At 52.5% G+C, this 18,933-nt stretch overlaps 2 protein-coding genes across 2 annotated transcripts; one reads left to right on the forward strand and one right to left on the reverse strand.

Annotated features, from left to right (window-relative positions):
* Positions 1–5,210: 5,210 nt before the first annotated feature.
* AYO20_00006 (hypothetical protein) lies at positions 5,211–7,376 on the forward strand (the record flags this gene model as incomplete). Its single annotated transcript, XM_022638317.1, has 1 exon — positions 5,211–7,376. The coding sequence occupies one exon, from the start codon at positions 5,211–5,213 to the stop codon at positions 7,374–7,376; it is 2,166 nt and encodes a 721-aa protein (XP_022505282.1).
* Positions 7,377–8,058: 682 nt separating this feature from the next.
* AYO20_00007 (hypothetical protein) lies at positions 8,059–18,017 on the reverse strand (the record flags this gene model as incomplete). The annotated part of the gene is made up of 2 exons (XM_022638318.1): positions 8,059–13,778; positions 14,585–18,017. 2 exons carry the CDS (start codon positions 18,015–18,017, stop codon positions 8,059–8,061), a joined length of 9,153 nt encoding a protein of 3,050 aa, XP_022505283.1.
* Between the last annotated feature and the right edge of the window lie 916 nt (positions 18,018–18,933).

The raw sequence follows: 18,933 nt of genomic DNA on the forward strand, positions 1-18,933 counted from the left end.
CGGATGCTCGCTGCTCAGTCATGTAGCTAGTTGGTTGGTTGGTTTACTCAGCAGAGTGAGCAACGTCGCAGATGATGTGGGAGACGGGTGCATCATGCACCATGGCGCCATCAATTTCCTTTCTCGCATACGTATGTACCTCGTACGTTGGGTGCGTCGTTTGGACGTATGCCACTATGCGCGTACCCTAATGCACGGTTTGTCAGTCACGCGTTGCGGGGGGCTGGGATGTGAGGGGGGGCTACGGAGGTTGGTGGTTGGGGAGGATCGAGGCGGGCGGGTATGTGTGTGATGATGAGGCAGGTCTGGTTGTTAGTAAGTCAAGTGAGAAGGATGGATGGCTGGCTAGCTGGCTGGCTGGTTCTGTTCTACTATCGACAGTACTTGGAGGTACTAGGTAATGTCACCGTCATCCATGTACGAGGTATTGACTGGGAGAGTGAGGTTCCCGTGGGGGATGGGGGATGAACCCTTCTCCTCTAGGTACCTAGATCCCTTACCTAGCCCCTACATACATAGATATACACATGTCAATGTACATGTACATGTACTTGAATGTCACAGGTGCATTTGACATGTATCCACCGTACCCAAACACAACAAGGTCGAATACCCTGCCTGCCTGCGCACCCTGAGATACAGGGCACGAGAGGCGAGAGGGTAGGAAGGTAGATACCCACACACCAACAAGGTAATTGTGCGACTGGAGGTTAACTACGGAGAATGTACTGGCGATTGAGTTTACGGGTCATGGGGGCCTCCGGAGAAGCCCATGAACTTACTACGAGGGCATGTACCTACGGACAACAAGATACTGATCCATGTACGAGTACGGAAGTCTTGGAGTTCACTACTGGATTCAGCTCCCCAACTTTGTCGGGAGGGGGGCGGCGATTGTGTTTAGATCAGTTCGGATCAGTTCAGTTCAGGTCAATTCAGTTCAGCTCGTCCAGGCGCGTGTGGCGAGAAGGGAAGACAGTGAGAGATGAGGTGCAGGAGACGATGTGACGCCTCATATCTACCCAGCTACAATGTCGGGGTGGTTCATTCAGCTACGAGTTCAAAAATATACGAAGCTGCAAGTACGTTAGATAGGTAGGGTGGTAGGTGGTGGTTCAGCTTTCCCCCGGACGTGGGCATCATCATCAGCATCAGCGTCAGCGGTCAGCAGCACCACCACCATGACCATGCAGCCATCTCCAACTTCCATTACCATTTCGATCAACACCTGGGATCACCATCACATCGCATCACATTACCTCCTCTGAGCGCCTACACCCACTCCCAAGCTACTTACCCACCCACCATCGTGCCCCCCTCCCCGCGCGCCGTTCGCGCCGTATCCGCATTCGCCGAAAGTGTAACCAACAAACGGAAAAGCAGAACAGGCCAGGCCAAAACCAAAAGAACGCGCGTTATCCACACACACTCAAACACGCCCGCAAACATTGCGACAAACAGACTGTGGCACTGCTGGCCTGAGAAGAATAATTGCCTCACGGATCAGGCAGCAGTTTTCAACACAAGCACATGCACTTCTCAAAGAACAAGCCAAAATCAAGGCAGAATACTGCGGCGAGGATATCTGGTGGCGAAAAGAGGAAAACTGGGTGTCTAACGACGTACTCGGGATAAAAGCCACAAAGGCTAGGCACAGCCACTACGAGTACAAGTACGAGTACACTGTGATAGGCGTCGGATTACAGATTCTTGGGCGTGGTCGCCACGGGCGTCTAGAGGCAGTGAAGGGCGAGTACCTTGTAGTTAGCACATACACACACACAGTGAAAGACTTGCCCGAGTCTGGTGCCCGAGGTGTGAAGGCTCTATATCTTCCAGGTATGTACTCGGTAAAGTGGTGGTTTTTGTAAAGTCAAATACCAGCGTCAATACCACGGCCGGAGAAACTCTATCTGGTATCTGGCAAGCTGGGCGGGCTGGCTGGCTGGCTGGATACACACACACACACATGCTTGGACTTGGAAAAAGCCTGGCTAGAAGCCGCCATCGCTATCGCCATCGCCATCGAGGGCTGGTGCTGGCGAGGCACTGAGGCACATGATCCGGAGAGGGTGTCCTCGAGGGCGGCAAAAACTGGATGGAAAAAAAGCAACGAGACTTTGCTTCTTTTGCTTCCTTTGCCCAGTTGGTTAGTCAATGGTTACTGCTAGGTAGAGAGGTAGGGGCGTATCGAGGTGTGTTCGTGTTGGCCCCTTGTACCGTCCGTCCTGTGTCCTCTGTCCTCGTAATGGAGGTGCGGGTGAACAAGAAAAGAAACATCGGGGCGCTTAGTGATCCAAAGGCACTCCAAATGCTACCGAGGACGCCCTCTCTCTCTCTCTTTGTCTGTGTCTCTGTCTCTCAATCTTTCAGCCGGATCAGAGACGGAGACACTACGGAGCAACCTTTCAAGAAAAGCACGGAATCATTCCTTACGAGCGAGTAGAACCGTCGATGAATGAGCGGTTTTTCCCACTTCCCACCTACGCCCCTCAATCCCATTTGCTCTCCCTGTCCCAAGCACATGCAGGCCATCGTCAGCGGCTGCATCGACGATGGAGGGGTGAGGGGGCGACACCAAGAATGATTGGATGTCCGTCGAACCCGTTCGTTGCCGTTGGCTCGCTTGCGAGGCCGTGAACTCCGGTGATAGGTCGTCTAGACCCTAGAAGGGAGGAGAAGATGCAAGGGTGCAGGGGGCCCCCGAGAACGGGAGCACATGGCTCATTTCTGTTGTTGGAGTTGTTGGTCAGGATTAATCAGATCTTAGTATCGGGTCCGTGCGGGAATGGATTGGTTTTTGGCATTATCATCATCATCGTCACCATCATGTTGGCGGGCTGTACTCGATAGTTATGGTCACTTGGAAGGTAGAAGCCGCTGAATCCGCGTGACGGGTAAGACCTTCGGACTGGGCGAGTCTGTACTCGCACAAGGGGTGAAGGGATAGAGGGAGAGTGAGAAGGGGTGACAGGCTGCGGATGGATGATGTCCTTTACCCAACCAATACTGAATCACCTGTGACATGCTCCTCTCCTCTAAGACTGAAGACTCCAGACTCTGACCTTGTGTGACCCCAGCCGGCGCCCTGAACCCCCTTCCAGCGACGTGCATGAACTACTGATCATGGCTGCTTGCTCGGTTCCAAATCGTTAGTGTGTGAAAGGGATTATCATCACACATCTTCACATGTTTCGTTGCCAAAAAGGCAACCTTGGAAAATGTATCCCTTGTGGATCGAGTATTTGTATGCTGTATATAGATCACAAATACATACCTAGTCCAAGCATAATCCGAAAAGGCAAAAACGCCCAGATGGTGTGTGTATAGACGAGTCTCCATATTTTGTATCTTCAGGCCACCCCTACCTGAGTTGATTGGTGTTTTTCGCGCCTCGCACAGTTCAAGGCGTTTGGTGGCAGTCGCTACGAGTAAATCGTCGGGTACGCGAGATGGTGAAACAGTACCGCGTATGTTTAGGACGAGGAGGGCGTTCCCTTCTTCCCCTTGCCGCCTGAACTCCCAGCCCATCCCATATTCTTTGGACTGGATCGCTTGTATACGAGTATTGTTGCCTTGGATAGACTCAGAATATCGCCCGCCTTTACTGGGCAAGTGTCGGCCAATCGCTTCCACACACCATCAGAATACTTGGTTTGACACTTGCGCCAGGCAAACGAGCGGGAGAGGCGCAGAGGCCATGTTTCCCACTTGAGACTCTTGAAACAAACGCCCCCTGAAGCTAAATTGTTGGGCTAGCATCCACGGACTGCTATTGACTCGTACCTATTATTCCATCAGAAAGGCGGCTCTTCTGCTACGCACGTCGGTAGGCTGCAGCTCTGCTGCCTGCAACCAGACTGCGACCCGTGCTTGATTTGATGTCTGGTTCCAGGCTCTATTTCCCTTGGGAACTTTTGCCCCCCTCGCTCCCGTTTGGCTACCAAGTCGTAGTGGATGGAAACCAGGGTTTCACATGTACGGAAGCTGAAGGCCCGAAGAGGAGATCCTGCACCGCGCCGCCTCACACAACGGCTTGCGTTTTGTCAAACCAAGTCGTAAGTTGACATGTCGCATGAACTTGCTCAGGGCTCACACCGCCAGTGGCGACCGATGCAAGGCTGGGAGGTACCATGCAGGGAAAAGGAGGGCGCCATGGGACGTCAAAACAAGCGGTTGACGCCCCCCGGATGCTTCTGCAGGTACCGCGCCGGTATCTTTTTAGGGGTCCCAGGGTCCCCCCAGGGCCCAGGGGCCTTCCCCGTTTGCTGCCTCCCTATAGCCCTTCACCGCTCTTTGCCCTCCAGTCCTGTAAGGGTTTGGTAAGGTATTGGTATTCAAAGGACATACCCCATACACAACCGAACTGATGGCTTGCTTTGAATCAGGAGAATCTCATCGGGAAATGCATCTGTCACTTTTCCCGGGTAGACGAATAACGCTCAACTTGCAGCTGAAATCCCTCCCAAAGGCACCATCAATCGCAGTAAGGGGTGGGCAGCACAGGTCGGGTAGTCAGTCCCCTTAGTGTTTTCTCAGTTAAGACCCGAATCATGCGTGGCTTACCTGAAAGAGAGCTGCATTGTCCGTCCCTCCTTGCAGAGTTTTGACCCCTTTGCGAGACCAAGGATGCGAGCAGTACAACGCATACTCTTGCTAGAGGGACAAGATTCGTCTGAGGACGGACTTGTCTCATCGAGTGACCAGGTGCTTCCCTGACTGCTGTCGGTATTCTGAAGTGGACCTCGCTGGTATGGTATAAGGAAGTATGCAGCTAAAGAGGTCCAGCGTGTGCAATATTGCCTCTGTACTGACCGAACAAAGATTAGACCACTGCTAGAGATATCCCCACCATTGTGCCCACTGCTTCTCATGCCTCCATAGATCAGGCCGACGAGGCTGAACGAGGCTGAAAGACATAAATGACGCTAACTATAAATGGTGATATTAGCCGGATGCATCACGTGTGTCGACGTAACCTTTGATTGTTGTCTTGTCTTGCGAAACAACGCCATGCACATGTGCATAAATGAATTCTCAAACCTGAAATCGTCGCTTTCATCTTCTATCGTATCGACAGTGTCTGTTCTCTTCCCTCTCGCTTCAACAACCTATCTGCCACGCTATTCCTCTAATCCCTACACTAGTCTTTTGCAGTTGACTGGTTCAACTCCTTGTATAATTCCGAACATGAAAGAGTGATTCTCATGATGGGCGACGGGCCTGATAAACGTTACGGCGTGGTCCTGGATGCTGGCTCGTCCGGGACCAGAATTTACATATATCGATGGCTCTCCAACTCGGTCGCTCGACTCGATCACACCTCCCTACATTCGTTGCCGGAATTGGAGACAAAGGACAAGTGGACGAAAAAGGTGCACCCAGGAGTCTCAACCTTTGGCGACACGCCCGACTTGGTCGGTCCAGACCACCTAAAACCCCTCCTTGATCACGCCCTCGAACACATCCCCAAAGATGCCGTTCCTGACACGCCTATTTTTCTGCTCGCGACCGCGGGCATGCGCCTCCTCCCTGAGAGACAGCAAAAGAGCCTCCTCCGAAATATCTGTTCCTATATCCAATCCGAGACGAAATTCTCAATACCAGACTGCGATGTTCATGTACAAGTAATTTCCGGCGAGACAGAAGGGCTGTACGGGTGGACGGCGGCGAATTATCTGCTGGGGGGATTTGACGAGCCCGAAGACCACGATCATGGCAAGGGCCACCATACATACGGCTTTTTAGACATGGGTGGCGCGTCCGCACAGATCGCGTTTGCGCCAAATGCCACAGAAGCAGAGAAACACGCCAATGATCTCACCCTGTTACGTCTGCGGACAATCGATGGGGTGCCGCAGGAGTACAAGGTCTTTGTCACGACATGGCTGGGTTTTGGCGCCAACGAGGCACGACGGAGATACGTGGAAGACCTGGAGGAATCCTATGCTATCGATGGGATCCTAGAGGTTCCCGATCCATGTTTGCCGACAGGACTGCGAGTAAACTTCGACGGCACCATCATTTCAGACGATGGTCCCTCTCTGTCCAACCACTATCTGCGAGGCGTCGGGAACTTTGACGAATGTCTCAGGCGGACATTTCCCCTGCTCGAGAAGGATGTACCCTGTCCAGACGAACCGTGCCTGGTGCATGGAGTCCATGTCCCCGCCATCGACTTTGATGTTAATCACTTTGTCGGCGTGAGTGAGTACTGGCACACTACTCACGAGATTTTTGAGATGGCGCATAAGGATAAATCATACGACTTTAATACCTACCAGAAGAGGGTCAAGGAGTTCTGTGAGCAAGATTGGTCGGATATTCGGAAGGGTATCGAGGACAACATGTGGGGCAACAAAGTTGACGAAAAGAGCGCACTGGAAGTGTGTTTCAAGGCCAGCTGGCTGATTAATATGCTTCATGATGGCATTGGGATTCCCAGAGTCGGACTTGAAGACACGGACGTCTCATCACATAACGGCACCAAGGAAGTGCTGGAGGGCGCCGAGGATAAGGGGTTCCTCGATCCGTTCCAGGCTGTGAACAAAATCAAATCCACAGAAGTCAGTTGGACAATGGGCAAGATGCTTTTGTATGCGTCTGCAGATATTCCGCCTGCCTCGGACGGGGACTTACCTGTTGGATTCGGAAGTAATGTGCCTGGGATCCCCAAAGACTTTCAGTATCCTGGGGGAGGCTTGCTCCAAGCCGCTCCAGACCATCACTCCGGAGGGCCTGCTACCGACTTGCAAGAGACCAGTGGTAGTGATGACGGTAGCCAGAGTATAACGGACCACATCCACGACACGCTCTTCAACTCTGACACCCCGCACCGCCTGCCGGGATTCATCTTCTTCCTCCTCATCTTGATCATTGCGACATTCTATCTCTGCGGCCGTCAACGGCGTTCGAGGATCTACCTTTCCCTTCGACCCGCCTCCCCGACTTCGTCCTCTGCTTACTCACCGTCATCAACTCCGAAACTGAGGACACCGTTGAAGTTTCTCCATGCGCTTCTGAGTCGCCGCAAAGGCGCTTACCATCTTGACCGAGACCGCGATATTGAGGAAGGGACCTCACAGCAGCTCTACGACCCCAACGACTTTGAGCTGGACAACATGTCCGACGAGGACAGCACAGTCCTCGAAGCTGACGTGGCTTTCTCCAAGTCCAACCCCAGCCGACCGACATCACAGGGCAGGAACTCGCCTTTCCAGGGCAAGCGGCACGGTCCAGACAGGCTGAAGCCGAACCCGATCGATCGCTCAGGACTGGTGGTCAGGACGGAGAGTCGAGAGAGCCTGGCCGGTGGCGATGCAGGTGTGAATGGGCGATCCAAGAGCAGGAACGGGAGTCCGACCAGGATGTTATGACGATGAAATATTCTATCCTTTTTCTGTAACCCAAGAAAAGTTTGTTGGCTATCTATCTATACCGAAAAGAAAAAGAACAGAAGCCATGATCGCCGTACTGTGTGTATGTCGGTACCTAGGTACGTAGGTAGTGGTATCTACAGCGCCGATGTAGGTTAGGTTAGGTCCACAATGTGTAATTAATGTTTTCAACAATGTTGGAACGAGAAAGGGGGCCAGTTCCTCGTACTGGGTACTTTATCCGGTATGTTGTATTCATATGTACATAACATATATTCACACACTCACACACTCACACGCGTGTGTATCTACGTATATCTACGTGTTCATCTATATACATCTACATATACACATAGAGTAGGCGCATAAGTAGGTAGGTAGGTAGGTAGGTAGGTAGGTAGGTAGGTAGGTGTATGAACAGGGTACATGAACAGGCATATCAGGATATATAGATATACACTATCTTAAACATAAAGCACAACGTTAAACATACATGCCTACATGGTACATGATACATGATACATATACACATTACACCAACCCCATATGAGCATGCAAGCATACAAGCAAATAAAGAACTGTGATTGCAAACGTGACGTGGAATGATCCTTTATCTTCTGGTCATTTATCTTGTGTCCCGTCACTGGGAGCGGTGTGGTGTGGTGAGGTAAAAAGCTGAGAATCATGGCGAGAGTAACGAGGATGCCGAGTCTCGAGGGTTCGTTGTCCCGCCAGCTCCGGCGCCAGTACCAGCACCGGTACCAGTACCAGCACCAGACCCAGACCCAGGCGCGGATCCAGATACAACAACAGACACATCCTTCTTCCTAAAACCCATGTTCAACGGGTCCGGAAGTCTGAATTCGGGAATGCCCGTCTCCGACTCGGGCTCCCTGATGGGCCTGAGCAAGCTCGAACCCGTCCCCGCGGTCCTGTATCCCCGATCTTTTGCTCCCAGTGGCCCGTTTCCACCGTACCTCTCGTGTTCTCGGTCGCGCTCGCGCTCTCTCATAGCGGCATGCTGGGCGGGTAACGTTGCGGTGACCTCCTTGTAGAAGGTGTCCAAACGTTCCCTGTCGGCGCAAAAGGCTTCGAGGTCGTCTTTGATCTGTTCGGGCGTGACAAAGTGCGAGAATCCCGAGGCGATGAGCGCTCGGCGGGTGCCCAGGACGTCGGCCGTCACCTTTGGTGTCATGGGCGGAGGGGGGACAGCGGTCGATATGGATGTGTTGGCATTTGGTGCCGTGGTCTCTACGCCCATATGGCTGGGAGCGGCAGGAGTCGATGAAAGAGGCCGAATAAGTGGTGAGGCATAGGGCCCGGCGTGAGGTGATTGTACATTCAATCCGATGATCCCAGATGCTGCGATGCTCGGTGCAGAATGGGTCGAAGAGAGTGTTTGAGGACGCAGGAGCATGGAGCTGGAGGCATTGGGCGTAAGATCTTTCTTGCCGGCGTCGAATCTCGACGACGAGTCTTTTGCCGACGCTTGACGAGAATTATACAGCCTGTTTGCCAGGAGGAGGATGTCGCCTTCATCGGTGATCTGCGCGAGGACGACTCCTGAGCGGTGGACGAATTGCGTGTAGCGATAGTCCAGGTCTCCCCAGGAGTACTTGATCTCGACATTCTCTGGAAACTCCGAGGGCGCTTCGAGGTCGAGGACGAAGTTGAAGCGCTTGAGTATCGCTTTCTGGTAGAAGTTCATGTCAGGGGTCAGGGGTGCTTGCGGCCCGAACGACACTGCGGTAAAGTACAAGGTGCTGACCACGCTGCGGCGCGGAGGCTGGAGAGCAAGTTTGATGCGGTAGGCGGCACGAAAAGGTTCATGCTCAGGGACCTTGAATGCTTCGGCGATGGGAACTTCAACAAGCTTCAACCCATACTTCTCAGCTTGTGTAGACCAGCTCACAATGGCGTCGTCGACCAACTTGGACGTGACATTGAACCAAGCCAACTCGAGATGATAGCAGTTCTCCGGGTTGTGAAGTCTGTCGTAATGTAAGTTGATGATTTCAGGCCTGTTGGATCGCTTCCTCGTATCGACATCGATTCGGATCATCTTGCTCAGAGTCACAGTTCGTCTTTTCTTGTCTCCCAGCGTCTTGGCCAGCTCAGAGGCAACTTGTCCGTGGTTGGCGAGATTGGAACCTGATCGTGACCTGCCCCCAATCAACTCCCGGGTTGGATGCTCGGTCGCAGGGGTGGGCGGAATCGATCGATCTGAGCGTCGGCTTGCAGGAAACCATGATTGCCTCGCTTCCATTCGCTGGATGCGAAACTCGGGCTTGATGGAATAAAAGTAGTTGCCGTCTTTGAAGTTGTGCTTGCTGTTGACGTGCTCGAAAAGATTCTCCTTCATAAGATCATTGCCCAGCTCAACGGCCTCTTCTCGAGTGTCAATATCCCTAAAGTTATGCACTAGCCAGTTCGTCAAGTCTTCGCCCATGAAGCAACTGTAGTAAAGACGCAAGTGCCACCGTCGAGTCTTGATCTCAATCCCATTTTCGCCTTGCAAGGCTTGGGCTAGCTTAGGGAGGCTGAAGGAGTCCCTCTCAAACTGTTCAGCCTCGGGCAGGAGTTGTGTCGTTTGTACCTCGCCAGCCTCTTCAGCGGCGATCAGCTTATCGAGCTCTGTCGCCACGAGTTCGGATGGATTGAGGGTTTCAAGATTGATCCTCAACGGGTTTCTATCCTTTCCTTTCGTGGTGGTCGACCGGATATGAGCAGGTCTTCTCTCATCTGGCGGTACATATCGTGCCTTTTGCCACATCTGCGTCAATGCCCGGATTCCGCGCAAATGAATCTCTTCTTCGCTTTCTTCAGCTTCGGATAGCGTGGGTCTCCAGGAGTTGACTGGTGGCGCGACTGGAATGAGCACAAATCTTGCTCGCCAGAAACGGAGAGCTTTGACATCGACATCGTTTTGCTTTCTAAAGTCAGCCAGGTATCTGTCCGCCGCTTCCCAGGGGTACTGCTCGGAAAACCCGTTGAACCGCATATCTCTTATTTTGTATGCCTCGGAGAGGATGGTCCTTATGTTGGGATAATAGGAAATCTCCTGAGGATATGGAGGCTGGACACTTGGTGGTCTCCGAATATACCTGGTCACTTGAATACGATTTTTCACGTCAAGGGACAGTTTTTGTATCGTGTTCCCCATTGACATGACAATGAAGGACCCGTCGGGCCGTACAAGATTCGGGGTGAAGAACGACGACGTATCGCACGTTCCAGGGCCAACAGACTCGAGCAGTGATGGACCGACTACGAGCTGATACCCATGACTAAATCTAAGGGCCAACATCTCCCCGAGGAGTATGTCGCGCGACTCGGGTTCTTCGAGCATCTCGTTCGGATTGGCCAGAATGACATGGTAATTTTCGGTGTCGTAATCCATGTCCAGTTCATCTTTGGTTGGAAAATCCTCGGTCGTCAGAGGCACCGACGCAGGAGTGCACAGAGATTTCCACTTGACGGTCGCGGCACGTGGTTTCCGAGGGTAAAGATGCTGCCATCTGCCAAAGAACGACTCCCTTTCGGGGTGGCGCTTCAAGGGATTTGACGCGTTGACATTGCGTACGTAGGGGAGTGTACTTCTCGGGACCGAGCTGGCGATCGACGTTCCCAACGGGCTTTCAGCCGGCTCCACGCTGTCCGAGTCGTCTGCTCCTTCGCTTGCTGAAGAGCGTGATGATTCGCTGTCAGCCTCTTTGCTATAACCGAGATCATCTTTCGAAGCAGCCATATGGTTTGGGACTCGGCGGGTGGTGGAACTCGATCTCTGTGATTCAGAGAGGAGATCGTCCTGAATCTTGCGCAACGGAGTATTAATAGAGATTGGCTTTGACGGTGTATCTTCTGGTCGCGCGGACATTTGAGAGTTGGATCTTTCCACGGAAGCCAGGTTCTCTTTTGGCTTCTCCCCCAGCACACTGTTCGTGGACACGGAGCGTATGCTAGCAGCCGATGTTGCTACACTCGGCCTTGAATGGCCAAGATTACCAAACGGCGAATGCGCCTCTACATTGGTAATGTTGACTTCGGTACTGGCAATCGCACGGACAGGTGGAGCCAGGCCTCTCAAAGCATAGTTCAGCGTCCGGTTGACCTTGGACACTTCTCGGGCCTTCTTAGTTGTTAACGGAGGACTTGAAGCATCTGCAGAGGCGAGGGACGGGAGCTGTGGTCGGAAAGGCGAATTCAATGATCTGTTGGTCAATACCTTTGTCAATCCGGACCCCGATTTGGGTGCTTCTTCTTGTGGAGGCTTCTTTGGTTGGGTCGAGGAGGCCGTATCAGTCCTCACCAAACTACCTGTCATCTTGGTGGCTTTTGATTTGGTCTCTGTGGTTGAATGTGTTTGAAACAGTAGCGAGTCATATGCATCCATACGGTCGAATATGTCTCCGAGTGCCTTGGCATTTAATGACAGCAACCCCTGGGATATTCGCGTGGGCTCTGGGCCGAGACGGCTCTTGCGTGATAGCGTGGGTGAATGAGACAGACTCCTGCTTCCAGTTGCTCGTCTGCGTTTTGAGCCAGCGCGCTTGTGAGAACGCGTAAGTGATACTTGCGTTTCTGCCATGAATGGGATAGTCATGTCTGCCATGCCTAACTCCATAAGCCCCATCATTTGGATCTCATACATCCTCACACGGGGTAAGAAAGGTCCCTTTTTGCGTTTCGAGGTACCATCCACATCCTTGGGGGCATCCTCCAGAAACTTGATCTCTGCTGATTCGCCCTCGGCCGACCAGTACGAGAGGTCAACCCACTGTGGAATGCCGTAGCTCCACCCTTGAGCACTTTCGCTCCGGCCTGAAATAAAGCTTGCAAAGTACTGTGTGCTGTTTGTGGCCGCAGATGACAGTGCCGGGGAGAGCTTGCGGGGCTGGCTGGAATCGAAAAAGCTGGGACCAGATCCGTACCTGTGCTCAGGGACGGTGACTTCTTCAACTACCGAGGACAGAGATGACTCCTCCATTCCAGAAGTCCGATATTTGAACAGAGGCACCGAGTGTAATGGCATCCTAGAAAGACAAACAATGTCAATCCCAACACCGTTGTTCGTCAGATTCTGCGAGGTCAGGTTCAACAGATCTCGGTTAACTTCGAAAACACCGGTTCCTGCTGTGACCACCACGATTGAAACACCGGTCCGAATTAGATCCCGGTCCTCAAAATCATGAGCAAACTGGCTGCTGGCAATATTGATGGCTTCCAATATGTTACCCTTGAGTGCGGCGCTGGGTCTGCCAGCAATGCGCGTTGGCGGTGCTTTGGCATCTTCTGATATAATTTCCTTAGTGTTCGATGTGTGTAGAGAGATGTCTCTCAAGAACACACGAAAATCCTTCTTCAGTTCATCCAAAATTGTTGTCCATTGCGCACTGGCCATGTCGGTGACGACCACCCTATAGAAGTCCTGATACTGGCGAGCGGTCATGTTGGGTGATCCTGAGATAGGTGCTGTTTCTAGCCTCCTATCCTTGTTCCGCGCGAGTTCGAAGCGGTCGTACTCCAGACGGCCGAAAAGAACAATGCTGACCAGGTGCCGAACATCCAGGTCGGTCCATCTCTTGAAAAGCTCGGGTAGGAAGCCATTGATGACCCGGTTGAACATGATCTCACCGTTTCCCTCGGAATCAAAGTCCCACATTTCGCTGGACATTTGAATAAAGAGCACGTACCGTGCCGCCTCACTGCGGAAGACTGGGATTGTGGTGCCGGCGAAGAAAGCAGTAGGCACTTTGTGATTCCGGACATGAATAGACTTGACTGTGAGCTTGATGCTCCCCAAGTAGGTAATCTTTTGCCCGACGTAAACGGTTGTCCCTGCCAACTCTTGTCCAACCAACCGCCACATGTCCGACCTGGCCAGATACGTATCCCTGAAGCTGAATTCCACATGGGATGCCGTAGAATCCTCAAAAGACGCAGGAAATATGCGGACATACGAGCGTGGTCTAAATCCGAAAGCTGTCGCAATATTACTCTTGATCGAGACTTGTAGGTTGGCCTGCTTTGCCTTGAACTCGGCGGACGCGAACTTGGTTATACAAAGGTAGTAGTCGTCCCTGCCAGATATGTCGCTTGTCTCGTTTAAAGAGCCAGTGTTGCGCCTGGAGTCGACCCGTTCATTGTTGGGCGACTGAAAATCCCGGACATCTGAGCCCTCAGTAACCGGGAAGATCTTGATCAAGCCACCTTCATGGATATCTGAGCCTGCTAGGATGGCTTCGTTGATAAGAACGTCCTCCGATGAGAATGCATCGTCATGAATCCAGAGCGATGCGCGAACTGACACGGTGTTTAGGCTATTCTGGTAGCCTGAGGCTAAGCCTGTTTGTGATGTCCCAGAGGCTCGGACGGTCGAGCCGCTGCTGGTCCTTCGATGCACTGATGTATGATTCATATTGAACGCTGAGTCGAATGTGAGGCTCTAGGAACTTCGGGCTCTTAAACTGCCGTCTTCATGTCCCAAATCGAGTTGCCAACTCTGACGAGGTGGCCAACTCATCCTCCACGAGCGCAGGCGACAACACATCGGAGCTCCTAGACAAAGTTTTCGATGTCTTAACAGAGAACTCTATGAATCGTCAAGCTCCTCTGTCCGTATTTGTTGAACAGTATGTGATACTAGGTATTGAGAACAAGATGCACCGTAAACTCGATTCGACGTCGAGACAGGAAACTGGGGCCAAGCTTGCCAAGACACCAAAAGGCTGCAAGTAGTTAGCGGCTTAACCTGCTCAAGGAAGGAGATGACGCCGCCCTAAGTGGGGTCTGGGTTGACTAAAGCGGCAAGACTAGACATCAGAAACACAGCACTCTAACGCAGTCTGTATAGAGAACTCTTGAGCAGTCGAGCAGTCCATGAATTCCTCGAAAGCATTGAGATGAAGCCTCTACCATACGGTCTTCGTGATGAGCTTCCATCAACATTCCGTCTTTCTGCTGACCTGGCCAAGGGAGAGGCTCGATTCTTTCCCTTCTCATTCATGTCAAAAGCCGTTGTTATTGATTGGTACAACCTCGTGTCGCAGGTTCATCTAAATTCTAAGGTACTAATAATACATGCGCTCTAAAGGGTATCGTCGCCGTGGGCAGGGGAATATCGTCACTCATAATATGTCCATCCCTCCAGTTTTCCTACCACACACTCCTCGTTTCAACATTGAGCAGCCATCTCTTGACCCCCTCACGTAACACGTTATCTTGCTTCATTTCTTGATTTAAGGCATCGTCATTGATCTTGATATGTCCATCGGCATCTCGGCTTCTGTTATGCTTGGTCAAATCGTCATTGACGCTTTTCACGACTTCCTCGAGAGCGCCAACTACTACTTGTCGGCAATCTGATTGGGACAACGTGGTTGGGTGACGCCAGTCTCTCGCCTTGCCGGAGCCCGATATTTCCAGTGGCAGCGACCTCACCGAAGACGTCGTCGCGGTAGACACAGTCCGAGAATGTGTCCTGGTTGGAGCGCCTGACTTCTGTCTCCCCGGGTCTGTCTCGTTTAGGACACGTTCGATTGCATCAGTAAGTGTTGTATCGAAGTCCATGACTATTTCACTGTCAAACTGCTCCAGCTGAGTCGCTGGCGATCCTAGCTCAGCGCTGGATGATGCTCCGGAACCATGTGGGACATTGTCTGATCCGGACTGGCTTGGAGCACCTGTACCAGTATCGCCGGCGGTACCTCGTTGTGTCAGTCGTCTCAGGGTCAGACGCTGAATGCTGAAGTTCCGTAGGTCAGCAAGTAGTGTTGTGCAAACAGTAACCCATTGTTCTCCATTGTTTTCTGTGTCTGCAGGCAATCGAGACATATCATCAGAAGGAGTTGGTTCTCTTGACATGCTTTTCCTGATTTCGTCTTGAAGCTCGGTGTACGGCTTGACTCCCTGTAGTATGAAGTCTTCATGAAACCGTTTCAGGTAACCGGCAACATTTGGAGATTTGCACCCTGTGACATCGGCGTGACGTGAATGTGTGCTGTACATGGAGCCCGCTTCGTCCACACTCGCAAAAGAGGGGGATCGATGATGCATCCACGAAGGGGGCGAGGCGCCTTTCCCCTCGTTCCAACCGATAAACCCAGGAATATTGATGTCCACATCAACAACTCCATCCCTCTCGTCGACTGTTAGCCGGGGGGGGTGCACCTCGCTCGGGAGCGTCGATGGTCGGTACAAGCTTGTGGAATCTTCCTCTTGACTCAGCTTACTCTTTCGAAGCCGACCGGCTTCGTCAACCATTGCTTCCAACCGACTTGCCTGTCTCCCATGGATCTGCACAGATTTAGGGGCGAATCGGCGGCGATCACTCAGGCTTCCAGTGTCAAACGAACTCGTGATCTCACTTGTTGAAGCGGTCGAGTCCTGCCTCTTGTTCCATAGTCCAGACACGTTGCTTATCAACGATCCCCAGTTCATACTCGATTGATGGGACTGTGATTGACTCACGCTGTCGCGTCTCAAGATTCGAGCAAGATCAGCGCTAGCTCCAGTCTCTTCGCTGTCCACGACGGCGCCTTCAGGAAAGTAGCTATCAACAGCCTTTGTCGCAAAGTGTGGCACGGGTGTGCCCAGCCCTGGCGTGGCTGTCGAGCTAGTTGGATTGGTCTTGTGGAAACTACCACCATTATCTCCCGGAGAAAATACGGAGACCTGTCTCATGCCCAGGGTAAGCTCAGCGTTGGAGATTCGCGACCGAGAACTTCTGCGGAAGGCTCTAGCGATACCACTGGCGCTCTCAGACGAAGAGACACTGCTGGACAACCCAGCACCATCGCGGCGATAGAATGTGACGGTTCCATCTCGCGACTTATTATGAGCATGGCGACGAAGGGAATCTTCATGGATGATCCTATGGATAGGCGAAGAGGAGCTGATATCAGGCGTGAGTAGCGGGGACATGACCTCAGAGGGAAGCTTCGTGATTGCATTCCGGGGCAGAAATGATGCCAGCAGAAAAATGATGCGGCGAGCCATTGATCGGTTCTCGCAGACGATGACTGTTCGAGAGGCCACGTTAGTGGGTCGAGGCCTCCCCTTATTCAAAACTCTGAGCTGTCTTCGATACCAGTCTGGTCCTAGCCTTTCGAGCCATTCAGTATGGTTTCCAAGAAATGCAGTCAAGAGGTTGAAAAGAAAAAAGTTTTGCTGTTTATTTCCGCAGAGTCGCACAAGATAGCGTGCTTCGTCAAGCCAGTGACCCCCGTTATCAAGCCCTAGGCCCGTGTACACCCGCGGAATGCGCAGCGCATATGACACTCTCCATAGAGTATGCCTGGCGGCGCGTTGCAGCTCGGCCACCTGCGCCAGTCTGTTTGGAGACCGAAGATAGACGTTGCGCTGATTGGTACGTTGTTCGGAAGGACCTTTTGGTGCCTTTGCTGCGGAGGTGATCAGCGCCAGATTCACCTCCTGCAAAAGCTCGCCAATCTCGGACCGTGCTAGCGTCTCAACAACTGCAAGGCTCCTCAGAATAACTTCCCAGTTTCCCACAATAATGTCAATGCCACGGTCAGTTAGCTGACTGGAGGTGTCGCTAGACCACAAATACTCGGGAATTGCGTTCAGGAATGTCCAGGACGAAAAGGAGTCCGATCCATAGGAATTCGGGGTCGACGACGGCGTAAATGAGGCTCTTGATGAAGGGCGCGCCGACGACGTGTTTGAACGCACATCGCCAGGGCGAGGCAGGTAGAAAAGCAAGCCAATTGCAAAGACAGGAGTCTTTTTCTCTACGAGTTTGGGTTTCTTGCTGTGGAGGGAGCCACCCATCTGATTCTCAAGCCCGTGCGACAGCGGACTGATTGAGGTGGTGGGATCGGCGGAAGACCTTCGTCGCTGCCTCAAATCATCTTGAGCCTCAGGAAGCGTAACCGAAAACATACGAGTGATCAGAACGGCGTCCCGTGGTTCGGGGTCAGATTCTCTGGAAGGATTGTTTTGACTCGGGTTGTTAACGGTCGTCGTAGCTGTCCTTGCTCTCAAGAGCGGAGCACGAGAAGGCGCCGTGCCAGACAGATTTGAGGTTGGTGCACGCGAACTTAGGTCGCTAGCAGGACTTCGATCGCCTGGGAGGAAGTGCAATTTTGTGCTGGATCCGGATTTGGCAGCACTGCTGACGCCAAACATACAGTCTAGCACATTGCCTAGGTGGTCCGTCGGTTCCGACTCCTTGTGAGGGCGCGCCCACGATGCCGAAGCTCCTGAAATGGTAGAGCTTCGATTCCTCGCATGTCCTAAAATAGGAATCCCAGAGCCTCCACGCTGAGGTGCTCCAGCAGCAGCAGGAGAGGGGACAGGGGCGCGTTGACCCAAGTTGGGCTCCTTTGACTCCACAAAGTGGGTGTCATAGAGCAGTAAGGGACGGTCGTTGGTTCCGAAGGCATCCTGGGCAACAATGAGCCTCAAGTCTTTGGACTCGTTCAATTCCAACCCAATCCGATCATCAAAAGGTGAGACACGGGTCGTAGGAGAGCCATATGGAGTACTGGGTGGTGATAGAGAGCTGACACGTCCCTCCGCATTCGATTCCGGCCAAAGGAGACTGCGGGTGTGTGTTTCTTCCGTGGCACTCTCAAGCTGGCCACCTCTGGCATAGCCCTGGATCAGTCTCCCCAGCATTTCAACACAATGTTCAGAGTCTCAAGGGTTCGCAGACGGTTCATCACATAGGGATCAAGGCGCGATAGTAGACTGAATTGGAGCACGGGATATTGAGTGGACGCGCAAGATCGGGTTCGGAGAAAGGGCGAGAGGACGACGGCGTAGACACAGACATCGAGACATGTTGTGAATCGCAGAGGACGACCGTGCTCGGGGACGGTGTGGAAGGGGTCAGGGACAGCAAGGCAGCACAGTGCTTTGCTGTTGTAGAAGCTTACTAGGATGTAAGGAGTGAGTTGAACCTGTCCTGTGCCTGTCTGTTCTTTAGGGATTTGGAGAGTGGGCGACGAAGGGGGAACAAAGCGGCGTGACGGCATCATTCTCCAACTTACGGTGAAGAGCCGGAAACCAGCCGGAAGCTAACCACATCGGGTAATCCGCTAAACCGACATCGTCCGTCCCGAAATCTTCCATCCGACTCACTCTCGTCCAAACTGCATACAAGGAGATACATCATATTATTATTACCTCGTACCTAGGTACACGCCGGATACCAGTTCTCTTGGCCCCCAAATGCTTGTGTTCTAATGCCTTGGACACTGAGTGCTATGCTGCTACGTCTGCCGCGACTATCAAACGATGCAGCTCAACGACGATGCCTCCTCTCTCTCCTACAGACTGTGTCCTGTGCACAAAGCTCAAGAACCTCTATGTCTCCCGTTCCTCACACTAGGAGGAGGAGAGCAAGATGAAGGGCATGGCGCACACCTGAAGAGCTGGATCCTGTGCTACAGGCAGGCTCAGGAGGTGCGCCTGATCCAACTATCTCATTGGAATACCATGGCTACAACGAGCGCTCGACGTCCAATTCAATGGCAAATCCTCAGTGCTCAAACTCCTTTGTTCTTCTTCTCAACCTCGCATGGCTGTCACC

The sequence above is a fragment of the Fonsecaea nubica genome (genome assembly GCF_001646965.1).
Source record: "Fonsecaea nubica strain CBS 269.64 chromosome Unknown Scaff1, whole genome shotgun sequence".
NCBI classification, from domain to species: Eukaryota; Fungi; Ascomycota; class Eurotiomycetes; order Chaetothyriales; family Herpotrichiellaceae; genus Fonsecaea; species Fonsecaea nubica.